The sequence below is a fragment of the Microtus oregoni genome, unplaced genomic scaffold (assembly GCF_018167655.1).
Source record: "Microtus oregoni isolate MIOR12 unplaced genomic scaffold, Mior012 000056F_ref0000123, whole genome shotgun sequence".
Lineage (NCBI taxonomy): Eukaryota > Metazoa > Chordata > Mammalia > Rodentia > Cricetidae > Microtus > Microtus oregoni.
The window spans coordinates 10,203,802-10,226,581 of NW_024543832.1; the positions used below are offsets into that span (position 1 = coordinate 10,203,802).

The following is a 22,780-nucleotide window of genomic DNA, read 5'->3' on the forward strand; positions in this document are numbered from 1 at the left end:
ATTTGAATTGGAAAGGAAGAAGTGAAACTTTCGTTATTTGCAGATGATATGATAGTGTACTTAAGCGACCCCCAAAACTCCACCAAAGAACTTTTACAGCTGATAAACAGCTTTAGTAATGTGGCAGGATACAAGATCAACTCCAAAAAATCAGTCGCCCTCTTATACACAAAGGATAGGGAAGCAGAGAGGGAAATCAGAGAAGCTGCACTATTCACGATAGCCACAAACAGCATAAAATATCTTGGGGTAAATCTAACCAAGGAAGTGAAAGATCTATTTGACAAGAACTTTAAGGCATTGAAGAAAGACATTGAAGAGGATACCAAAAAATGGATGGACCTCCCTTGCTCTTGGATTGGGAGGATCAACATAGTAAAAATGGCAATTCTACCTAAGGCAATTTATAGATTCAATGCAATCCCCATCAAGATCCCATCAAAATTCTTCACAGATCTGGAGAAGACAATAATCAACTTTATATGGAAAAACAAAAAACCCAGGATAGCCAAAACAATCCTATACAATAAAGGATCTTCTGGAGGCATTACCTTCCCTGACTTCAAACTCTATTACAGAGCTACAGTAATGAAAACAGTGTGGTACTGGCATAAAAACAGAGAAGTCGACCAATGGAAACACATAGAAGACCCGGATTTTATCCCACAAACCTATGAACACCTCATTTTCGATAAAGGAGCTAAAAGTATACAATGGAAGAAAGAAAGCATCTTCAACAAATGGTGCTGGCACAACTGGATGTCAACCTGTAGAAGAATGAAAATTGACCCATATCTATCACCGTGCACACAACTCAAGTCCAAATGGATTAAAGACCTCAATATCAGCCCGAACACACTGAACCTGATAGAAGAGAAAGTGGGAAATACCCTACAACAGATGGGCACAGGAGATCGCTTCCTATGTATAACCCCAGAAGCACAGACATTAAGGGCGACATTGAATAAATGGGACCTACTTAAACTGAGAAGCTTCTGTAAAGCAAAGGACATTGTCACCAAGACAAAAAGGCAACCTACTGACTGGGAGAAGATCTTCACCAACCCCGCAACAGACAAAGGTCTGATCTCCAAAATATATAGAGAACTCAAGAAACTAGACTTTAAAATGCTAATTAACCCAATTAAAAAATGGGGCACTGATCTGAACAGAGAATTCTCAACAGAAGAAGTTCAAATGGCCAAAAGACACTTAAGGTCGTGCTCAACTTCCTTAGCAATCAGGGAAATGCAAATCAAAACAACTTTGAGATATCATCTTACACCTGTCAGAATGGCTAAAGTCAAAAACACCAAGGATAACCTTTGCTGGAGAGGCTGTGGAGGAACGGGTACCCTCATCCATTGCTGGTGGGAATGCAATCTTGTGCAACCACTGTGGAAGTCAGTGTTTCGGTTTCTCAGGAAATTCGGGATCAACTTACCCCTGGACCCAGCAATACCACTCCTGGGAATATACCCAAGAGATGCTCTATCATATTACAAAAGCATTTGTTCAACTATGTTTATAGCAGTATTATTTGTAATAGCCAGAACCTGGAAACAACCTCGATGCCCTCCAATGGAGGAATGGATGAAGAAAGTATGGAATATATACACGCTAGAGTACTACGCTGCGGTAAAAAACAATGACTTCTCAAATTTTGCATGCAAATGGATGGAAATAGAAAACACTATCCTGAGTGAGGTGTCCCAGACCCAAAAAGATGAACATGGGATGTACTCGCTCATAATTGGTTTCTAGCCATAAATAAGGACCACGGAGTCTACAATAGGTGAACCTAAAGAAGCTAAGTAAGAAGGTGAACCCAAGGAAAAACATACAGTTATCCTCTTGGCTAAGGGAAGTAGACCAAATTGCCAGGGAGAAAATTGGGATCTTGGGGGTGGGGTAGGGTGGGGGTAAGAGGAGATGGGGAGAGAAAAGGTAGAAGGGAAGGAGGGGGGACTTGGGGAAACAGGAGAATTGGGATAAAGGAAAGGTGGATAGGGGAGCACGGAACCACAATTCTTAGTTTAGGGAGCCACTTTAGGGTGGGCAAGAAACTTGACCCTAGAGGGGCTCCCAAGTGCCCAAGATGAGGTTCCCAGTTAGTTCCTTGGGCAGCTGAGGATTGGGAACCTGAAATGACCCTATCCTAGAGCAATACTGACGAATATCTTGCATATCATCATAGAACCTTCATCTGGTGATGGATAGAGATAGAGACAGAGACTCACACAGGAGCACTGGACTGAGCTCCCAAGGTCCCAATGAGGAGCAGAAGGAGGAAAAACATGAGCAAAGAAGTCGGGACCACGAGGCGTGCACCCACCCACTGAGACAGTGGAGCTGATCTACTGGGAGCTCACCAAGGCCAGCTGGACTGTGACCGAAAAAGCATGGGATAAAACCGGACTCTCTGAACATGGCGAACAATGAGGGCTGATGAGACGCCAAGGACAATGGCACGGGGTTTTAATCCTACTTAATGTGCTGGCTTTGTGGGAGCCTAGCCAGTTTGGATGTTCACCTTCCTAGATATGGACGGAGGGTGGAGGACCTAGGACTTACCACAGGGCAGGGAACCCGGACTGCTCTGTGAACTGGAGAGGGAGGGGGAGAGGAGTGGGGAGAGGGGGAGAAGGGTGGGAGGAGGGGGAGGGAAATGGGAGGCTGGGAGGAGGTGGAAACTTGTTTTTTGTTTATGTTTTTTTTCTTCTTTTCTCAATAAAAAAAATTAAATAATAATAAAAGAGCATCCAAAGGCACAAAAAAAAATAACAAAAACAGAAGGCAGAGATAATGGGTAGGGTGCTTGCCTACAATGCTCCCAAAGCCTTATGTTCAACCTCTAGCACTTCAGAGAAAAGAAAGAAAGAAAAAAAGAAAGAAAGAAGGGAGGGAGGGAGGGATTTAGGGATGGGTGGAAGGAATGAGGGGAGGCAGGGACCAAGAAAAAGGAAGAAGGAAAAGAAAGAAAAGGAAAACATATAAGGATTGTTAAGTCTTCCTAAAATCAATGCATTCACTGTGAAAGAAACACTTCCACCCTAAAGTAGGAGATTTCTAAAGAAAACAATTATACAGTATGCCAAAACTTTCCAAACTGAGAACTTGCACAGACATTTAAGAACTCAGATGATTTAATAACATCATAAGGTAGGAAATTAGTTAATGAAAATAATTGATTAAGGTTTTTGTGACTTAATTTCATTTTAGTGGCAGTGAGATGTGTTAGCGATATGCAGTGCAAAATACAAGGCATTTGTCATAAACTCAAGAAGAATCTGTATTTCTGACAATCCTATTTGCTGCATTGTGACTATGGAAGACATGTGCTGTGTAAAGATGTTTTCTCATTTATTCAAAGGCTGTACAGATATCAGCATTAAAGTGAAATAAGCAATGTTTTGACAAAAATACTTCACACTTGAAAGTGCTTGATGTATACTTGTTTTCCTTAACTCCTTTTCGGGATCTAAAATCTTTACTCTTCCTTATTCCTTCTTCAGGGAAGGTAGGACAGATGGAGTAATTCTTACCTTTGTTGAAGGTGACACACTTTTTCTTTCTCTGCTCTGGCTCTCTTGTCATTGTTCCTTCACTGTGACATATGTTGAAAGTGATCATCATTTAATTATCCATATAAAAACACTTAGCATGTTTATAAATTCTTTATTTTTGAGTCCCTAATAAATCTTACATTACATATGTTCAAAAACATTTTTTGAAACAGGATCTCATTATGTATTCCAGCTAACTTTTAATACACTATTGTTTCATGTTTGTCTTGAAATCAAAGAGATCTATGCCTCCTGCCTCCCACATTCTGGGATTAAAGGCATGGGCAAAGAGGCCGAGCCACATAATTTTGAATTCATTCTTCAACAGTTGGTGATGATTAATGACTGCTCTCCTTTCCACCTTTCCTCATAAAGAAGAACACAGACAATTTATCTCTTGATTAAAACACACACACACACACACACACACACACACACACACATCCAAGCACACAAGACAGGGGAATGGCGGTTTTTCCACACACTTTGTTCTGATGGTTGCAAGTAACTGACTGTTTTGTGCTCTAAGTACTTAATGCTCCTATTTCATTTCTTCCCCTAAACCTAAAGCACCTTGTCCTGTTTTCTGTCAAGAAACTTTTTAGGCATTACATTTAGTCACTCACTCTCTCCCAAGAAATTGCTTTGGGAGCAACATCTTGATCTAAACATCAAACATCTAAAAATTTAAACATCTAAACATCAAGCTGCCAACAATATCAGAATTCACCATATTTTGGTGATTTGAAGCTGCTTTATTGGTAGTCTGTGCGCAAGTACATGATGAAATTCTTTTTTTTTTTTATTGGTTTTTTGAGACAGAGTTTCTCTGTAGTTTTGAAGCCTGTCCTGGAACTGGTTCTTGTAAACCAGGCTTGCCTTGAACTCACAGATCCGCCTGCCTCTGCTTTCCTGAGTGCTAGGATTAAAAGCATGCACCAAAACCACCTTGATCTATGAGGATCCTCTTTATACGCAATGGCCAGTACTTCCTGCACAAGTCTTGAGTATTTACAGGGCACTGCAGAGCAATACAGTACTCTCAGCTCTACTCCATCCGAACTACAGCTAAGAGCTCCAAATTTCAGGGCTTCTGGTTGGTAAACTCTGGACCAACCAGTTTGTTTTTCTAACTTCACCTACCTTGTGAGTCACCACAGTTGGGTAACTCATTAAGGGAGCTATTAACCTGCTGGACAGAAGCATGTCTATAAGGCCATTCTGAGGTAATCTTTAGCAAAGCCTTGGAGAGTTTTGAACCTTGCCATATTATTCACACTCTTCCCACAGACAACTCAAACAAACAAATTAGTGAAAAAGATTAATGACTTGAAAATGGATCCCTTTACATATATGTGCAAAATATGTTATATGCTGTGTATTTCTATGTATGTATGATTTAAGATAAATACATGCCAGTGTGTAGGCATGGTGATTGGAATATAGACTTGGGAGTTGACCCTAACCTTAAGCATTAGTTTACTAGCTGGGTCTCTCACTCATGAATGTAAACCTCAGGCAAGCAATCCAGAAAATGTCAGGGGATGTTCTCTGTCCACGTGCAATCTCATCATAACCTCACCAGAATTTTAGAAGCACACAAGACCAACAGGCCTCATATAGACCCTGGGAATCTGTCTCCCATTTTCCCATATACACAGCCAGCACTTTACCCACTGAATCACCTCCACAGACAGGGAGTCCTAATAGCATTTCATGCTGTATCAGAGGAATAATCAGTTATTTAAAACTATATGCTTCTCCATAGATAAATATTCAGCTTTGATTAGCATGTAATCAAGAAGCTGAAACTGCCTTACACAGAGAAAAACATGGTGGCAGCTTCTAAACTTTATATTCGCTACATGCTCAGTGTATTTTAAAATCCAGACCTTCTTACCTGAGTGAGACCTCGTCTTTTAGTCTTCGACTACCTATAAAGTAGAAAAACAAAATATGTTATAATCAATTGTAAAATATAAGAGCATTAAATGCCAAGGCCAATTTTTTTTACTACATATACTTTGTCCCCAAATGAGGCTAAAATTTAAAGTGAATATTGATTTATAGACAACAAATATAGATAACTCTTAATTGAGACTTCTTTGTATGTTTCAAATAGAGACAAACTTATCAAAAGTTACTACTTATAATAAATTGGTGTACAAAACACCTATGATCTTGAGCACTATAAGACATCTTAACCAGAATCAATATCACAAGCTGAAGTGTTAAAGCAGTAGCACAGTGTTGCTGCTGTTGCTTTCGTCTCTGGACTAGTGGTGGTAGGAGAATACTCATCTTGTATGGAAGTGAAAAGAGTTTCTCTAAGGTTTGAGTTGACCTTATTCCATTGAAGATGAAAATTCCAGACAAAAGAAAGCTAAATCTATGGTGACTGCCCTTTGCAACATAGCAAAATTAAAACAAAACAAAACAAAACCACAAGCAGACCAAGGACAATGGCCCCTGCAAAGAATTTCAAACTGACAGGTTGGCAAAGCTCCAGAGAGGGGTCAAGGTGTGTACTCTCCTCAAGTGCTTCTGAGGAAGCTGCAGAAGCCCCTCAGTTCTAGCTTCTGGTCCTTAACTAATGGGCAGTGCAAAGAAGTTCAGCATTAGTAGCTATCACCTCCCATGGTAAGAGCTATTGCAAAGCCCCCTGCAGTAGCTATGCACCCTGAACTGTATCTCTAGGGCGAGAAGCATGGAAAAACATGGGGACCAAGCAGCAATTCCATGGTAGTAGTACCTTACAGGAAACATCAGAGTTCCCACAGACAATGTATCAAGCTCCTACTGCATGCTAAAAGCCCACCCTCTGAAAAGGAATAAAGCAAATTCTTGTTTATTTTATTAACAGTATATAAACTGTAATATAACTTCCTTGGCATTGCCTATGGCTGAAGCAGAGTGTTGGTCCCACCAACAAATGGACTGCCAATGAGGCTTAGCATGTGGGAGACCTCCATCAACCCTCTTTACCACAATGAAAATCCAAGGTAGTGCCTGTTCACCTGCAAGCTCTGTGGAACCCTAAAACACACTTTGTTCCAACACTGAGGGGCCCCAAGAGCCTGTGAGCTCCGTGGAATTCTGAAACACAGCTTGCTCCAATACTGAGGAGACCTATGAGACAGCCACAGCAAAAATTGGACCAAGATGCCAAGACACTGCTGGCCTCATTTGAAGGAAGAGATGGTAGGTGCCTATGCAAAAATTCCTCCAATATCCTAAAACACAGCATGGTAACATGAGAATCCAGTAGACACACAAAAGGAAGACTTGACCATTCTAACCCAAAAGTAGAAGAAAACGACTTTGAACATAACTTTATGAAAATGACGAATACCTTTAAAGAGGAAGTGAAAAACTCCCTTCAAGAAATTGAAGAGAAGACAAAGTTGGAAGAAATGAATAAATCCCTCAAAGAAACCCCAAAAAATACCCACGATAAAACAATCAAACAAGTGAAAGAAAGAGTTGAAGACTTGAAGACTGAAATACATGTAATAAAGAAAATACAAACCAAGGGAATTGTGGATATGGAAAATCTGGGTAAATGAACAGGAGCTACAGAGACAAGTATAACCAACGGAATATAAGAGATAGAAGAAAGAATCTCAGGTGCTGAACATACTATAAAGAAAATACTCATTGGTCAAAAAACATTAAATCCAACAAATTCTTAACACAAAACATTCAGGAAATCTGAGCCACCATGTAAAGGCCAACACTAAGAATAATAGGAGTAGAAGAATAAGAACTCCAGATCAAAGGCACAAAAAAACATATTCAACAAAATTATAGAAGAAAACTTTCCCATCCTAAAGAATAATATCCCTATGAAGACACAAGAAGCTTACAGAACACCAAATAGACTGGATCAAAAGAATAGCATCCCCTAGCCATATAATAATCAAAACAAAGAACATACAGAATAATGAAAGAATATTAAAAGGTGAAAAGGAAAATGGTCAAGTAATATATAAGGCAAACCCATCAGAATTATGCCTGACTTCTCAATGGAAACCATGAAAGCCAGAAGGTCCTGGATAGATGTGTTGCAGACACTAAGAAACTATGGATACAAGCCCAGGCTACTATACTCAGCAAAGCTTTCACTTACCATCTATGGATAAAGCAAGATACTCCATGACAAAAGCAGATTTAAACAGTACATATCCAAAAACTCAGCCTTACAGAAAGTACTAGTAGGAAAACTTCCACCCAAGGAAGCTAAATACACCCACAACACCACAGAAATCTTACTAAAAGAATGTTTCGCAGTAAAAGAAACATTACTAAAACTTAAATCATACATCAAACCACACATACTAATAGTAGGAGATTTCAATACTCCTCTCTATCCAATGGACAGTTTAACCAGACAGAAACTTAAGAGAGAAATAAGAGAACTAACAGATGTAAAGAATCACATGGACTTAACAGATATCTAAACAACACTGCACCCCCCCCCAAAAAAAAGAACTGACTCAGAAGGAGTAGAAGACAGGAAATAATCAAACAGAGGGCTGAAATCAACAAAATAGAAACACAGAAAACAATACAAAGAATCAATGACACAAAGAGCTGGTTCTTTGAAACAAAATCAACAAGATTGACAAACCATTATACAAACTAATCAAATGATGGAGAGAGATCATTCAAATGAACAAAATCAGAAATGAAAAGGACATAACAACAGACATTGAGGAAATTCAGAGAATCATTAGGTCATACTACAAAACCTGTACTACACAATATTGGAAAATGTAAAAGAAATGAACAATTTTTTAGATAGAAACCATATACTCAATGCACCAATTAGTGCTGTCGACTGTAGAATGATGCACTTTCTCAGCCTTCCTTTGTGGCAAATTGCTCTGGAAATTATGTCTATCATCATATAAACCAAGTATCATCATATCTTAAACTAACTAAGAAAACCAAAGGAAAAATGTGCTGGCAATATAGTCAATAGGGCGTGCGCTACCGGAGAATGTTTATAAGAGCAGTGTTCAATCCTCCGAACTGCCTACAGGACTGAAAGTCCATTTATTTCTTTAAATTTTGGGCAAGCCTATTATTTCTTAGGATAAGATTTTTGTCAAGATATATTCAGATTAAATAACAGATAATTAAAGATAAACATAACACCATATGTGAATTGTCTACTATGTCTAAATTGAGAAATTATAGAAGGAGCAAAATCCAGAAAAACTTATTAGCATTTAGTTCTCAAAAAACTTAAAATAATTGAATCCTTTTTTTTGTTTTTTAACATGATCATCTTATTGACATTGATGTATATAATAATATGTAGCATAAACACAATGTGGTTTTAATAAAAAATCTATTTATAACAAGCCAATTTATGGTTACATGACCATAGAGGACACATACTGTGGAATAGTTAGAGATCTTTTTATTTATACAAAGATACCGTGTACATCAGAAGCTCACATTAAATAAACAAACATGTTTCAGATGATAAAGTTTGAGACTGAAAATTTCTCAGAAACTACTTCTTAAATAATTCTGAATCCAAACCCATTTGAAGGCAGATCAAAAGAAGATAGAATAACATTTCTATATTATTTCCTCTGTTCATATTTTGAAAAAACCAAGCTGTTTTTGAAATAGGGAGTTGGTAGTCAAGTATTCACCATTACTCTTACCTCTCTTAATCAGGAAAGACTTCTTCAATAGGGATTTTAGCTGTCTTGCTGGTCTTACTGCACTGTGGCATATTTTAAAAAGTAATATTTTAATATTCATATAAAAAATTTACCAAATGTTTTCCTAAAATACATTAGAGATTTACCATTAGCCATTAAGTTGTCCTTCAATCAGTTGATTAGGTTTGGTGACAGTTTCCTTAACACTTTTTCTCATGTGAAAAAAGAATTTAGTCCACTAAAAACATAGAAAGACACACACACACACACACACACACACACACACACACGATGAAAGACACTAGTTTCTCCACAGAACTTTTTTAATGCTGTAGTAACTGATGGTCACTCTTGTGCTCAATGTAATTAGTACCCCAAGTCCACTTGTCATGTCATCATCTGCTCCTAGAGCATCACAGAACCCCTCTCTCTCAGGTTACATTGTGGGCTCTCAATGCATGTGATGCTATCTCTCACAAGGTTTGTTTGTGGACCATAGAATAGATTCCTGCTTCTGCTAACACTCTGACAAGATACCATGGCCTAGGATATGCTCAAGCTGTCCCTTAGTAGTCCATTCATGAGTGGACTTGAAACTACAATCTGCCTGTTCCTATGCCAAATGAGCATTGCTATTCACTTAACGAGATAAAAATATGAACAAACAACAATAAAACTCAGTGGATAATTTCAGCTTGAGACAGTTTAGAACTCTTAGTAGAAGAGAACATGGTTTTTACAAGGTGTGTCTTTGAACAGTTGTAGCTACTGTAATTTATGAATCTGCACTTTGGATATTAACTGTGATGCATTTTGGACCTTTTAACTTGGAGTAATTTATTAATAAATAATAAGAAATAAGCAATTTACTAATGTGTATCGAATTCTTTATGATACATGTTCCCACAAATGATAACACAATTGTCCTCTATTATGGAAGTAATCAATTAAGATGAGCACAGAACTAGCTTGACATACCACCTTTAATTTTCTGCCAAATCAGTGTCTGAGATAGCAGATCACTAAGAGAAGGGGCCTTTTACTCTATGTTCATGTCCTACTGATGGGGAAGACAAAGCCCCTTTTATAGACACATAAAGAGTAAACATGCCACAGTTTGGCTCTCTACATCCAGATAATCTACTGAGATCCAGAGACTTCATTACTGTAGAAAACAGCTCAAAGGAATGGAAAAGTGATGGATGGAGCACTGTGGTAGGAGGAAGGCACGGGATCTTCTACCAACTATGAAAGGGTGCTACACAGAACAAAAGGGCCTCTGCATGTGGAGATGGTGTCAAAAGAGGTAAACAATTTGTTGATTTCTTGTAACACTATGTGATAATGCAGAATGATCCCAAGTTCTGTCAGCTTTCAGAAAGACAAATGCAATGAAGATCTAGTTCACTAGCTGATTTCAGGAAGTTTTGAAAAGGCAAGGAGTATCAAATGGACATAGTGTGTGTGGTAAACATTAGGAAGCTCATTTTCCAAAACACCAAATTGATACAGGGGAAGTGATGGTTGAGTAAAAACCTCATGCCCATGATCTAAAAACAATAAATTTTCAGTCTAAAAATACATTGAAAAAACTGTGGGGTTGTAAGACAACACAAAAATTGAGTGTATAAATCGGTATCTATCTGAGAATACAACCAATAATTAGCTTGTTATCTGTGAATTTCCTTATTCTTTATATATTGTTAGACCTTACCTGCAAGAAGGCTTTATATCAGTGCTGAAATTTTCTTCTAAAAAATCAAAATTAATTCATTACAATGCTAGAGAAATATAACATATAAAATTATTAGACAAATATTATAATTTTTGAGATGAATCTAGAGTAAATACTCCTTTGTAAGAAATTTCCTCATGGGGAATTCATTCATTTTCTTAATATTTCAAATAAAAGAAGACTTAAATTAACAAGCATAATACCTAAAGGTAAACACCCACCCATAAACAATTGAGATGATCCTAAATGATCTCTCTCAGACAGATGGAGAGTAGCATCCTTACCAGTATAAGCATCAATTGACTGTGTCACAAAATAGCTTCTGTGGTTCTTGTTTGACTTTGGGATAATGACACTTGAGAAAAATTCTAGAGTCTGGATGGTGGCACACAACTTTAATCCCAGCACATGGGTGGCAAAGAGAGGTCGATCCCTGTGATTCCCAAGACAGCCAGAACTACCTAACAATGAGATGGTGTCTCACAAACAAAACAACAGATTCAAAATGGAAAAAAAATCCATGATCCTATACACATTTTTGTTCTTCAGGGAAACAAAGAATCTTGTTCAGCTTTTTAGTTAAAATTGTTCATTTTATGGTACTAAATGCTACCACTGGGACTACATGTATGGCTTTTGTCTTTTGTATCAGCGTATAAGCTAACAGAAAGAAAGAGAAGAGGGGCAAAGACTTTTACCTAACAGCTCAAGGGAGTGCAACAGGATTCCTCTCCTCATCCCTGTTGAGGGAAGAAGTTCCTTAGTTTTATCTGTGTTCCCAGCCTTATATGCAGCTTAAAGGATGCTCATGAAAACAGGCATCATCTCCCCTGAAAAGAATTATTGGAAAGATCCCTCCCTTGGTAGTAATAACCCCGAGCTCCACCTCAGGTGAGAGATCAGCAGAGAAGAAGCTGTGAGACTGCAGCAGCAAATTCCATGGGCTTCCTTCTGACATAGGATCATTGTACAAGTTTACATATGTAAACAATAAACTCACTCAATCCTTCCTAGACACTTGCAGCTTGCTTTTAGAAATAAACGTTTGAGTTGGGCAGTGATGGTACACTCCTTTAATCCCAGCACTTGGTACCAGAGACATGCAGATCTCTGTAATTTCAAGCCTAGCCTTGTCTACAGAATGAATTTCAGGTTAGGCTCAAAGTCAACACACAGCAATACCCTGTCTCACAAAACCAAAATAAACATAAGAAAACAAAAATGAAATGAAACCTTCATTTATTTTTTTGTCTTGATTAAAGTCAGAGAAACTTAATGTGCTTTTAAGCATTCCTCATGACTCAGGAAGGTCATTGGAACCACCAACTAGTGGACTGGGATTGCGGCTCAGTAGGAAAGCCTATGCTTATTATGCAGGAGGCCTCAGTCAGTTCTCACCACCACAAATGCCATGAACAGCAAACTTCATAATACAGTGACACAAAGCTGTCTCCATTACATTAATATTGACTCTCTTCATCTTACCTCTTGAGGGAAGAGGGTTTTGCATTCTCTACTTAGTGTGGTTGCCACTGACAACGTAAGGTATAAAAGACACTGTGATGACAGCCGATGAAAGTAAATACTACGTGGTGCTCCTGCCACTGCCACAAAGTCTCTCCAGACTCAATGGAGAAGCAGACAATTCTTTGAAATACAGAATGATGTCATTTTCTACACTCTGCTTTTTGTTCCAATATGTATTCCTGAATCACGCTTTGCAGCATGGAAATGATATTCACCCTTACCATGTTTTATAAGAAAAACTAAAGAGAAAAGTAGGGATAATGGGTAGGGTGCTTGCCTAGAATGCTCCCAAAGCCTGTGCTCAATGTCTAGCTCTTCAGAAAACCAAACCAAAACAAAAAGGAAGGAAAGAAGAGAAGAAAGGAAGGAAGAAAGGAAGGAAAGAAAGAAAAGAAAAAGAAAAGGAAAACATGTCAGGATTGATATGTCTTCATAAACTCAATACATTCATTACGGAACAAAGCTTTCACCCTAAAATGGGAGATTTCTAAAGAAAACAATTATACAGTAGGACAAAACTGTCCAAATTGATAAATTGCTCAGACATTAAAGAGGTCAGAAGATTTTAATTATATCATAAGGTAAGAAATTATTTAATGAAAGTTATTGATTACTGAGGTTGGTTTGTGACATAATTACATTCTAGTGACACCTACCTGTGTACTGTTATGCAGCACAAAATACAAGACTTTTGTCATAAAACTCAGGAGAATATGTATTTCTAATAATCCTATTTGCTGCAATGTGACTATGGAGGACACATGTGTGTAAAGTTGATTTCTCCTTTATTCAAAGGCAGTACAGATATCAGCATTAATATAAAATAAGCAATGTTTTTGACAATATATTTTCACAGTTAAAAGTTCTTTGAAATAATTTCTTAATTAATTCTGACTTTTCAGAATATTTGAAAACCACAGAACTGCATTTATACTGGATTTCCTTAACTCCTTTTTGGGGATCTAAAATCTTCACTCTTCCTTATTTTCTTTAGGGAAGGTAGGAGCAGTTGGAGTCATTCTTACCTTTGTTGGAGTTGGCACACGTTTTCATTGCTTGTTCTGATTCTACTGCAGCTGCTCCTCCACTGTGACATACGTTTAAAAGTGAACATCATTTAACTATTCATATAAAAATACTTAGCATGTTTTCTAAATTCTTTATTTTTGAGTCCCTAATATATCTTACATCATATATTTACAAATAATTTCTTGAAGTAGGATTTCATTATGCAGTCCAGCTGACTTTAAAGCCACTATATGCATCATGTTGGTCTTGAAATTAAAGAGATCTGTGTGCCTCCTGTTTTCCAAGTTCTGGGATTAAAGGCATGGGCAACAAGGCCCAGCCTAATAACTCTAAACTAATTCTTCAACAGTTGGTGATGATTAACGACTGCTGTCCTTCCCACCTTCCCTCATAGAGAAGAAACAGAGAAAATTTATCCCTTGATTAAAACACACATACACACTCTGTCTCTCTCTCTCTCTCTCTCTCTCTCTCTCTCTCGCACACACACACACGAATGATATCAGTGCTTTTTCCATAGATTTGCTTTGAATGCTCCAGTAACCTTGTATTTATATGCTCGTGGAGTCAGTGTTCCTGTTCCACTCATCTGCCTGCTTGTCCCTAAGGCCCCACAGTCCTATCTGTCAGAACTCTTTGGAGGTATTTTGTTGATTACTATGCTCTCAGTGGTCAGTATATGAAAAAGTATTTTTTTTTTTTGCTTCTAAGCATCCTTCTGCCTGCATTCTTAGAAGCCATGACAGTTGTGGTACCTTCAAATTGTTTTAACAGTTCTTTCATGTGTGAATGCTGAAACCACCGCCTGGCTGTTTCTTTGTTCATAAGCCTTTTTATGTAATCCTGAGTCTTTGTAACTCATAACCAGCTTCCATACTCAAGGAAAGCAACACTCTTTTGTCAGCTATATTCTTCCCAGGTCACAGCTAAGACTGCTATACTTCAGGGCCTATTGCTAGGATACTCTGGACCAGCAGCTTTATTTTCCTAGTTTCTGCTGTGGCTGTCATCACAGTCTTAGAACTTGTCATGGGGACTTTTCATCTGCGGTGTGAACCTAGTCCAAAATAGCACCGCTGCTGAAGTGATCTCCAGAAAACTAAGAAAACCTTCAACCTTGACCACTATTTCCAATGTCTTTTTAGCAGATAATGATCCCCAGTCTTACTAGATCAACAACCTAAACTTACTTTTTCATCTTCATATTTGATATGCATTCCTGTTCACATCTGTGTATGCATTTGTGTCTGTTGATCCTAGTGCATGTTTTTTAGGTCAGAGGACATCCTTGACTGGCAGTCCTTGCCTCCTAACTTAGTTTTGAGGCAGAGTTTCTTGTTGTTAACAGCTGTAAAAAGCAAGACTATCTAAAGTATAACTTTCCAGACAGTCTCCTCTCTCCATCTCCCATGTCCCTCAAGGTTCCCTGAGATTAATATGCACACAGCACATGAGGCCCTTTAGGTGTTCTGAGGAGTTGAACCCTGAAATCTTGGGTTTGTGTGATAAGTACTTTATTCCTGAGACATGTTCCTAGTCATGAATTCCTAAAACTGTGCTATTCCCTGTCAAAGTCACAGGCACACTTTATTTGCTTCAAAAGTACCAGCATTACAAATTTCTGTCTATTTTGTATTAAAGGAAGAATAAATGACCTCAAATGGTTCTTCTTAGAGGGAAACACAGGCCCTCTAACTGGATTAGAGGATTAATTGAAAGTGCTCTGCACTCACAAGCCTTAGTTCCATAATTAATAGCAATACACTTATAGCCACCTCTTAATTTAGACACAAAGTCTTCTTTTAAAAATTGAGTGTTTTACAGCCAGATAGATGGCTCAGTGGGTATACATAATTGTCACAGTAGCCAAGAATTTGAATACCTGGAATTCAACAAAAAGTCAGACACTGTGCAATGTATCTATAATCCCAGCACTTTTATAGTACAAAGGAAGTGGAGGTAGTAAGACACCAAAGAGGCTTCCCAGCCTGCTTACCTGGAGTAAGTGGCCAAGTGCCAAATAAAAATTTAAAAAATGCCTCAAAAAAGATGGAAGACAAAGCCATCACACAGTGTTATACTGTGTCTTGGTTGGGAATATCAGTGCATGCATGTCCTCTGACACAAAAACAAGTACATGAAGATGAGGGATGCTAAACCATGTTTAGAATATATGGTATGTCCAAAGTGTATTTTCAATAAAAACATACACAACACACAGGCTTTACTTTTTAATTCATCTGAGTTTAAACTTGCATGTATGAACAAAAAAGGTAATCATTTAATTTTTAATGCTGAAATCATCTTAAATACCAAGTGTCCATTTTAGAGCTGCTATTTCTGTGATAAAACACCATGACCAAAATGAACTTGGGGACCAAAGGATTCATTTGGTTTATATGTCTGCACCATAGTCCATCATTAAAGGAAGATAGGGCAGGAACTCAAACAGGGAAGGAAGCTGGAGGCAGGAGCTTACAGAGGCCATGGAAGAGAGCTGCTTACTGGCTTGCTCATTCTGCTTTCTTATAGAACTCTGGGCCATGAGCCCTGGAACAGCACCTCCCATGATGTGTTGGGCCCTTATCCATCAATCACTAATTAAGAAAATGCCTTACAACCAGATCTTATGGAGGCATTTTCTCAATGGAGTCTTAGTTCTTTGTACTCATTTTGGACAAGTGTCCCTATCCAGATTAGCTGTTTCAGGAGTTTGGGTGTATGTACAGATTCACATCTGACTAACACAGTGTCAAGATAGTTCAGACAGGACAGGGGAAAATAATAGCATCTGGTAATATCATCTAATTGATGGATACCCTAAACTATTTGCTTATTCAAATTTACTTAAAGCAAAGTGAATGATCAAAGAGACAACATGATTTCAAAAAAAATAATTAAGTTGAACATATATAAGAAGAAAATATATAAGGAACAGGCTAAAAATAATAAAATTATACATTTCAGTGTTGATAATAAAGTTGACACTTTTCAAAGTAAACAACATTAATGTGAAGTTGCCTTAACAAGTAGAAAATTGCCAATCAAATCAGATTAGAAATGATAACTTGTTTTTAAATGGGAAGCTGAGCCCTGGTACACACTGTTCCTTTGTTTATGTTGGAACAGTCTCTTTTCCAGCTCACACTCCCTGTGAGCTAGTCTTTCTCAATATATGCTTATGAGTTGAAGCCATTTCCCTCTACCATTTTAGTGTTCATTACTTAAGCAATGACACCCTCAAGAACAGCACTAAGATTGTAAAAAAGAAACGGTACCTATTTGGTGTAAGCTCCGAAGGTGCATCTGCACCGTTTTCAATTAAAAACTCCGCCATTTTAAGTTGATTTTCAAACAAAGCGAGTTTATAGGGTGTCAACCCGTATTGTAAAGGAAAATAAATTGACATGCTTCTCAAATGAAAAATGTATCACAGATTTTGAAAACAAAATGAATCACAAAAGGATAGATTTTCCTTCAGCCCTTGCTGCAGATTCACACACACAGGGCTTCCTTTTCCTTTGAAACATCTTTCCCTGTCCAACAATGCCCGTGAACACCAGTATTTCCAGAATTTCCCACAACCGCTTGCTGGTTCCCAGTTTCTTAGCTCCATGGAGATGTGCCTCCATTGCCCCAATCCTAAAACATGGAGATAGATTTGGTATGCCCCTGTTGAATGAGTGAACCCAAGTGGCATCTCTGGAGCAGTTTCTCAACCTGTTTTTCAAAACTATTTTCCCTAACCTAAAAATTTTCTCCCAAACCAAACATCGTTTCCTGTTGTAGTGGTCCAAAAGATGCTGGAGGAAGACCTCAGACTCAAATGGTATGTAAACACAAAGAGTGCTTATTCTTCAGAAATAGCCAGCATGCAACAGTCCATCACCCATATAAAGTGATAATGAGGACCACGGACAAAGACATACAGGCCCTTTTAAAGTGGACGTGGAGAATTCTATCTTTTTAATCTTTTAAATATTTTTTCAATAATTGGGCAGTCAGGGAGCAGTTACATGGGGGGCATGTTGATTGGACAGAATTAGTAACAGTTTCATCCATTGTGGGATTTTTCTGACACATAATAGTCAGTAGCAGCCAGATCCTGCAACTCTGGTCTTCCAGCCTTATAAGGCCAGGTTTGGAACTGTTTAGCCAATTGGCTAAACTTGACTGGGGAACGTCCTGGATTCAGGCTTAGGTCATTAATTACAATGGAGTTGCTCCTTGTCTAAGATAGAGTCCCATTTTGGCCCCTTTGTTATGTACATGTAACATCTGAAAAAGTTAAGTGAAAATGTCTTCTCAGCATGTTTTCTTCAATGATCAAATTTCCACATTTACCTGTGTGCCTGTGACCTTCCCACTCTAGCCTCATCTCTGAGAGACAAGTCACATCAGTAACTTCTTAATTGCAACAGATTTCTGTTTTTTTCTACAGACATTTATCTTAAAATTATTTTTTTCTATTGTTTGTGTGTATGTGAAGTATGTGTGGGCCCAAGTCCTTTACTTGTTGAATTTTAAAGGAAAGCCCAAATCTGAAACAAACTGTGCTGTGCTGAGTTCCTTTAAGTTACCTACAAAACTACGAAAAACAGATTTGGAAAAAAATGCTTTACTCTGAACAGATTCAGTGAGACTGCTTGAGCTTCAGAATGTGGAAAGTGATCTGAGTGTCATTGCTAGAAGTACATTGTGAATGAAGTTGAATGATTCTTACCTCTGTTTTGGCTTTAATATCTACATTATACTCCAGCAGTTTGCTGACAACTGGTATGTTCCCTCTGCAAATGGCGTGGTGGAGGGCAGCATCGCCATTGGCATCTACAATGTGGGGATCAGCCCCGTGCATGAGGAGAATAGAGATGCATTCTACATTATCCCGCTGGGCGGCCTGTGGGTATTGGATAAAGAAAGAGACACTGAAATCAAGAACTTTAATAAGCATTCCAACAATTCCATTGACTAGTTACCCTTGGATCAGACCAATTGTTTAGGTCATGTATATTATCCCTCTCAAGTACCCAGACTTTCCTAAATTCATAACCTCTCCACCAAAGTTTTCCAAGTGGTAGAGTTTCAGAGGTGTGCCACCACACCTAGATATTAAAGCATTTCACTAGCACCGTTTGGCTATTTTTGTAGTGGGGGAGGTTGCTTGTTCATTTGCTTGTTTTGATAACTTGACACAGGTTGAAGACACCTGGAAAAAAAGAATCTCACTTGAAGAACTGGCTCCACCAGACTGGACTCTGAGAAGCGTGTATAGCATTTTCTTGATTGAGGTTGATCTGGGAGGGCACAGCTTCCTAGGGGTGGTGGCATGACTGGGAAGGTTATTCTGAGTAGTATAAGATATCTGAGCAAGCCTTGGAAAAAGCCACGGGAAAGCATCATTCCCCCATGACCTCTGCTTCATTTCCTGCCTCAGGTCCTGATTGAACTCCTGACCTGGTTTCCCTTCATGGCTGACTGTGATGTGGAACTGTAAGCCAATAAACCTTTCCTTTCCTGAGATGGTTTTGGCCAGTGTTTCATCACAGCAACAAAAACCAAACAAGGATAATTTCTAATCCATTTTGTACCAAAAGTGTTTCGCGATAGTTACCTTAATTAGGGGAGTGCAACCTTCATCATCCTTCATATTAATATCGGTACAGTCGTTGGATAATAGCAATGTTACTACATTAGGATGATTATGGGCAGAGGCGTAGTGCAGTGAACTCCTACAAATTGAGAGGACATTTTAGGAAATTACAGATTATTATGTAAAGGCACACTCAAGTAGACACCAATGTACATTTCCTTCTGATGTAAAAGAAGAAACTAAAATTTTCTTATTTACTTATTTCTCTACTCAGGTGTTCATTTTCTGTGCCAGGTATATAGTGCATGGCTGTCCCATTCAAGGCGAGTGCTCTATCACAAGCTTCACCCTTCCTCAGAGCAGCCTCTCTGGATAACAGGAGAATGCCCAGTAGATTGAACTCAGATTGGATTTGAATCCTACTCTAATCACCGAGTGTTACTAGTTACAACATAGACCTCCTATGAGCTCCACAAATCAATCTCTCCATCTGTAGAATGGGAATTCAACACTGCAGCTCTCTTACACAGTGCTGCTGTGACGCTTCAACTCACATCTTCAAGAGCATGTACAAATGCTTCCAGCACCTGACAGCTCAGTGTTGCTGGATACAATTACAATTTGTTCCTAATGGTAACAAACACAATATTTCAATGAAGAGAAATAGCAGAATTATGCCTACTGCAGATGTGAAAGTTTTTACTCAAGTATCTTTACAATATTTTAAAACTATATTCCCGAAGCTGGCCTTGAATTTGGTAATCCTCCCAGTAGGTAGGAATGCAGGCAGTTCCACTGCACCCACCTTACTCTTTATTTCACACTTTAGCATTGCTGATGTCTGCCACTTATAATTCATGATATTTTATGACAATAATTGGCAATGTTTTTTACTTTGCTACCATACAAAATAAAGGTCACCATGCAGTCCATTGTGTCTGACATCCAATGAAATATGACACAATCCACAGGCCCATGACACTTCTAAAGGTCACATGTATCTATGTAAATTTCTGCTCTTAAGACTATGAAATGTAAACTATTTAGAATAGCAATAACAACAAACAAAAATCTAAAATTTCAGTCATCAATACTTAAACTTTTTTTCATTTCTCTTTGCCCAGAATTAATGTTTCTATATTTGCTGCCAACAGGGACACAGCATAGTCCTCAGTCAATAGACAGAATGTCCATGTTAATATAGACACCAGGTGGTAGCAAATGACTTTGCCTTATACCTCCATGAATTAGCACCAAAACTGAGCAAATCTATCCAGAAGGAGATAACCCATGGTATCATAGCTCCCTTGCTTTGATTTTCAAAAAGTTTAAAGACAAAAATTACTAGGGATTCAATTGAGCATCATTCATTGTTTTCAATATTTAAATTTATAGAACATCAGGAAAGCTGACTGAACAGAGAAATGTAATATCTTATGAATGAGAGGGTTTTGAGATCTAGTAGATTTGTATGCTGTACAGTAGATATCTAAGTTATGTGCAGGGAATAAGTGGATTGGCAGAATGGATAAATACAGCTGGAAAATTCAGTGTTTCTAAAGAATACACATATTAAGCAAAAATACTTTGAAACAATAATTCACTGTTCTATTATTTGTATGAAGCTCTAATTTGGAAGACTGAATAACTATAGACTAAATAACCTCACAACTACAGACATGATCAAGAAGCATGTGAGCTATGGAGAATCTACTGTTGAGGGTCATTGTTTCCTGCCTATAATCTAGTGAGAAAGAGGAAACAAGGACTAGGAAAGAGGGCTGCAGTGATTGTTACAACTCAGTTGGAAAATCACTCACCCTGCAAGCCTGAGACCCCAACTTCAGAATCCCCAGCACCTTGAGAAACTAGTGCTGGAGATGTGGATACAGGAGGATCCCCAAATCTATTTTGCGAGCAAGTCTAGGTCAATCAGTATACTCCAAGACAATCAGTCAAACACAGCAGGGATTTGGGTGAGAGAATCTGTCTAAAAAGCTGAGGTGGAGAAACCACAGGGTGGTTCATTAGGTGAGGGCACCTACTGGCAGAGCCAATGGCCTATGTTCAATCCCCAGAATCCACAACGTGGCAGAACACAGCTGTCGATAGTTCTCTTCGGACCTTCACACACTTGCTTGGCATGTGTGAGGCACAGGTGCATACACACATATCATTTTTTTTAATGAGATGAAAAGAATTTTTCAAAGAGAATGTCAACCATTAGCCTTCTAGTATTTACCAAAACACACACAACATGTATATAAGGGGCCGGGGGACAGAGTTATAGTTCAAGTTGAAAATTTCCTTATGAAATCCCTCAGCAAGCATAAAACAGACATAAGATTTCTTGTTAATTCTTTGGGTTTTTTTGGCTTTGAGTTGGCTTTTTATGTGAAAATTTATCTTATGATACAATTTTCTGTGTTGCATATAACATAGCATTAAAACATATACATTAAAGGGCTGGAGAGATGGCTTGGCATTTACAAGCTCTAGTTTTTCCTGCAGAGGACCTGGGTTTGATTCCTAGCACCCACACAGCAGATCACAACTGTCCATGACCCCAGTTCCAGGAGATCCAACACCCTCTTCCTATGCTTGTGTGGTACACTGAAAATACATGCAGCCAAAACACTCAAACCTAAAACATTATAAGTGTACACATAAAAAGATGTATGTAGTTTCCTTAGCTAAATTCCTTTAAAGCCCTCAGTAAAGTGCTCTAAAAGAGACAATGTAAAGGGATTTGTAAACTAACTGAAGTTCTTTGTTTTGCTTCTCTTAAAGAAAGCCTCGGAGCTGCCCTTCCAAGGTGTGCAGGTTTCAGGTGCCTAGGAGCTTAAAGCAGGTACAAACCCAGAAGTCTCCATGAAAGAAGAGCCTTAAGCATGACATCTGCCCTCCCACAGGCTGCAGATCTGGAAGGTATGTTTCTCCCTGGTAGACCCTGACTGTCCCCAACAGTTTCTGCACCTCCTGCCCCTCGCCCCTCCTCAGGCCCCATTACCTGCTCCTTCTGTCGCACTCGTTAACACGGTGTTCACTGGCATTGATCAATCTCTCGACTAATTTGACATCACCCACACTGGCCGCCCTTTGTAATCGGCCCACGGGATCGTACCCAATTAGGTACAAAGGAAATCGCTGCTGTCTTCTACCCAAGCACCCACGACCCAGGCATGCGGGCCACAGGTGGGTATACCAGGGAGACCGCTGAGGGGCCCGAATGGTTAGGGCATCATACTCCATATCCTCCTGCATGTTAAGACTCTACAGGCCCTCCTGGCCCTCCCGACAACCCCGCCCCCCCTCCCAGCCCTCCTTGCCCTCCCGGCCCTCCTGGCCCTCCTGGCCCTCCCGGGCCTACTGCCCCTCCCTTCCTTCCCCTTTAACCACCCCCACCCTCCCAAACCCAGTAGTAAACGTTCAAAATCTGGTTAAAATTCCCCACTGAACCAAATAAGCGTCCTGCTTGGGCAGATCCTTGGTTCAGTGTGAGCTGAATTCTGATTCACACTTAGCAACACAGTTCTAGGGGCATAGTGGTGCGCTATGAGCTCACAATGGTACTCAGCAGCTGTGCACCGAGGTTGTGTTCTGTGCGTGCCCATGTCAGACTCCAGCGACAAAAGCATACAGTGCTCAGTAC

At 39.0% G+C, this 22,780-nt stretch overlaps 1 protein-coding gene across 1 annotated transcript in view; it reads right to left on the reverse strand.

Moving 5' to 3' along the window:
• Window positions 1-22,392, reverse strand: part of LOC121438572 (inversin-like) — a 40,027-nt gene extending 17,635 nt beyond the window's left edge. The window contains exons 1-7 of the mRNA XM_041638819.1: window positions 22,139-22,392; window positions 19,150-19,267; window positions 18,264-18,435; window positions 16,817-16,925; window positions 13,535-13,596; window positions 5,467-5,500; window positions 3,546-3,607 (exon numbers count right to left, since the gene is read on the reverse strand). Of these exons, the coding sequence (XP_041494753.1) occupies window positions 3,546-3,607; window positions 5,467-5,500; window positions 13,535-13,596; window positions 16,817-16,925; window positions 18,264-18,435; window positions 19,150-19,267; window positions 22,139-22,392 (811 nt within the window). The remainder of the gene's footprint in view (window positions 1-3,545; window positions 3,608-5,466; window positions 5,501-13,534; window positions 13,597-16,816; window positions 16,926-18,263; window positions 18,436-19,149; window positions 19,268-22,138) is intronic.
• Between the last annotated feature and the right edge of the window lie 388 nt (window positions 22,393-22,780).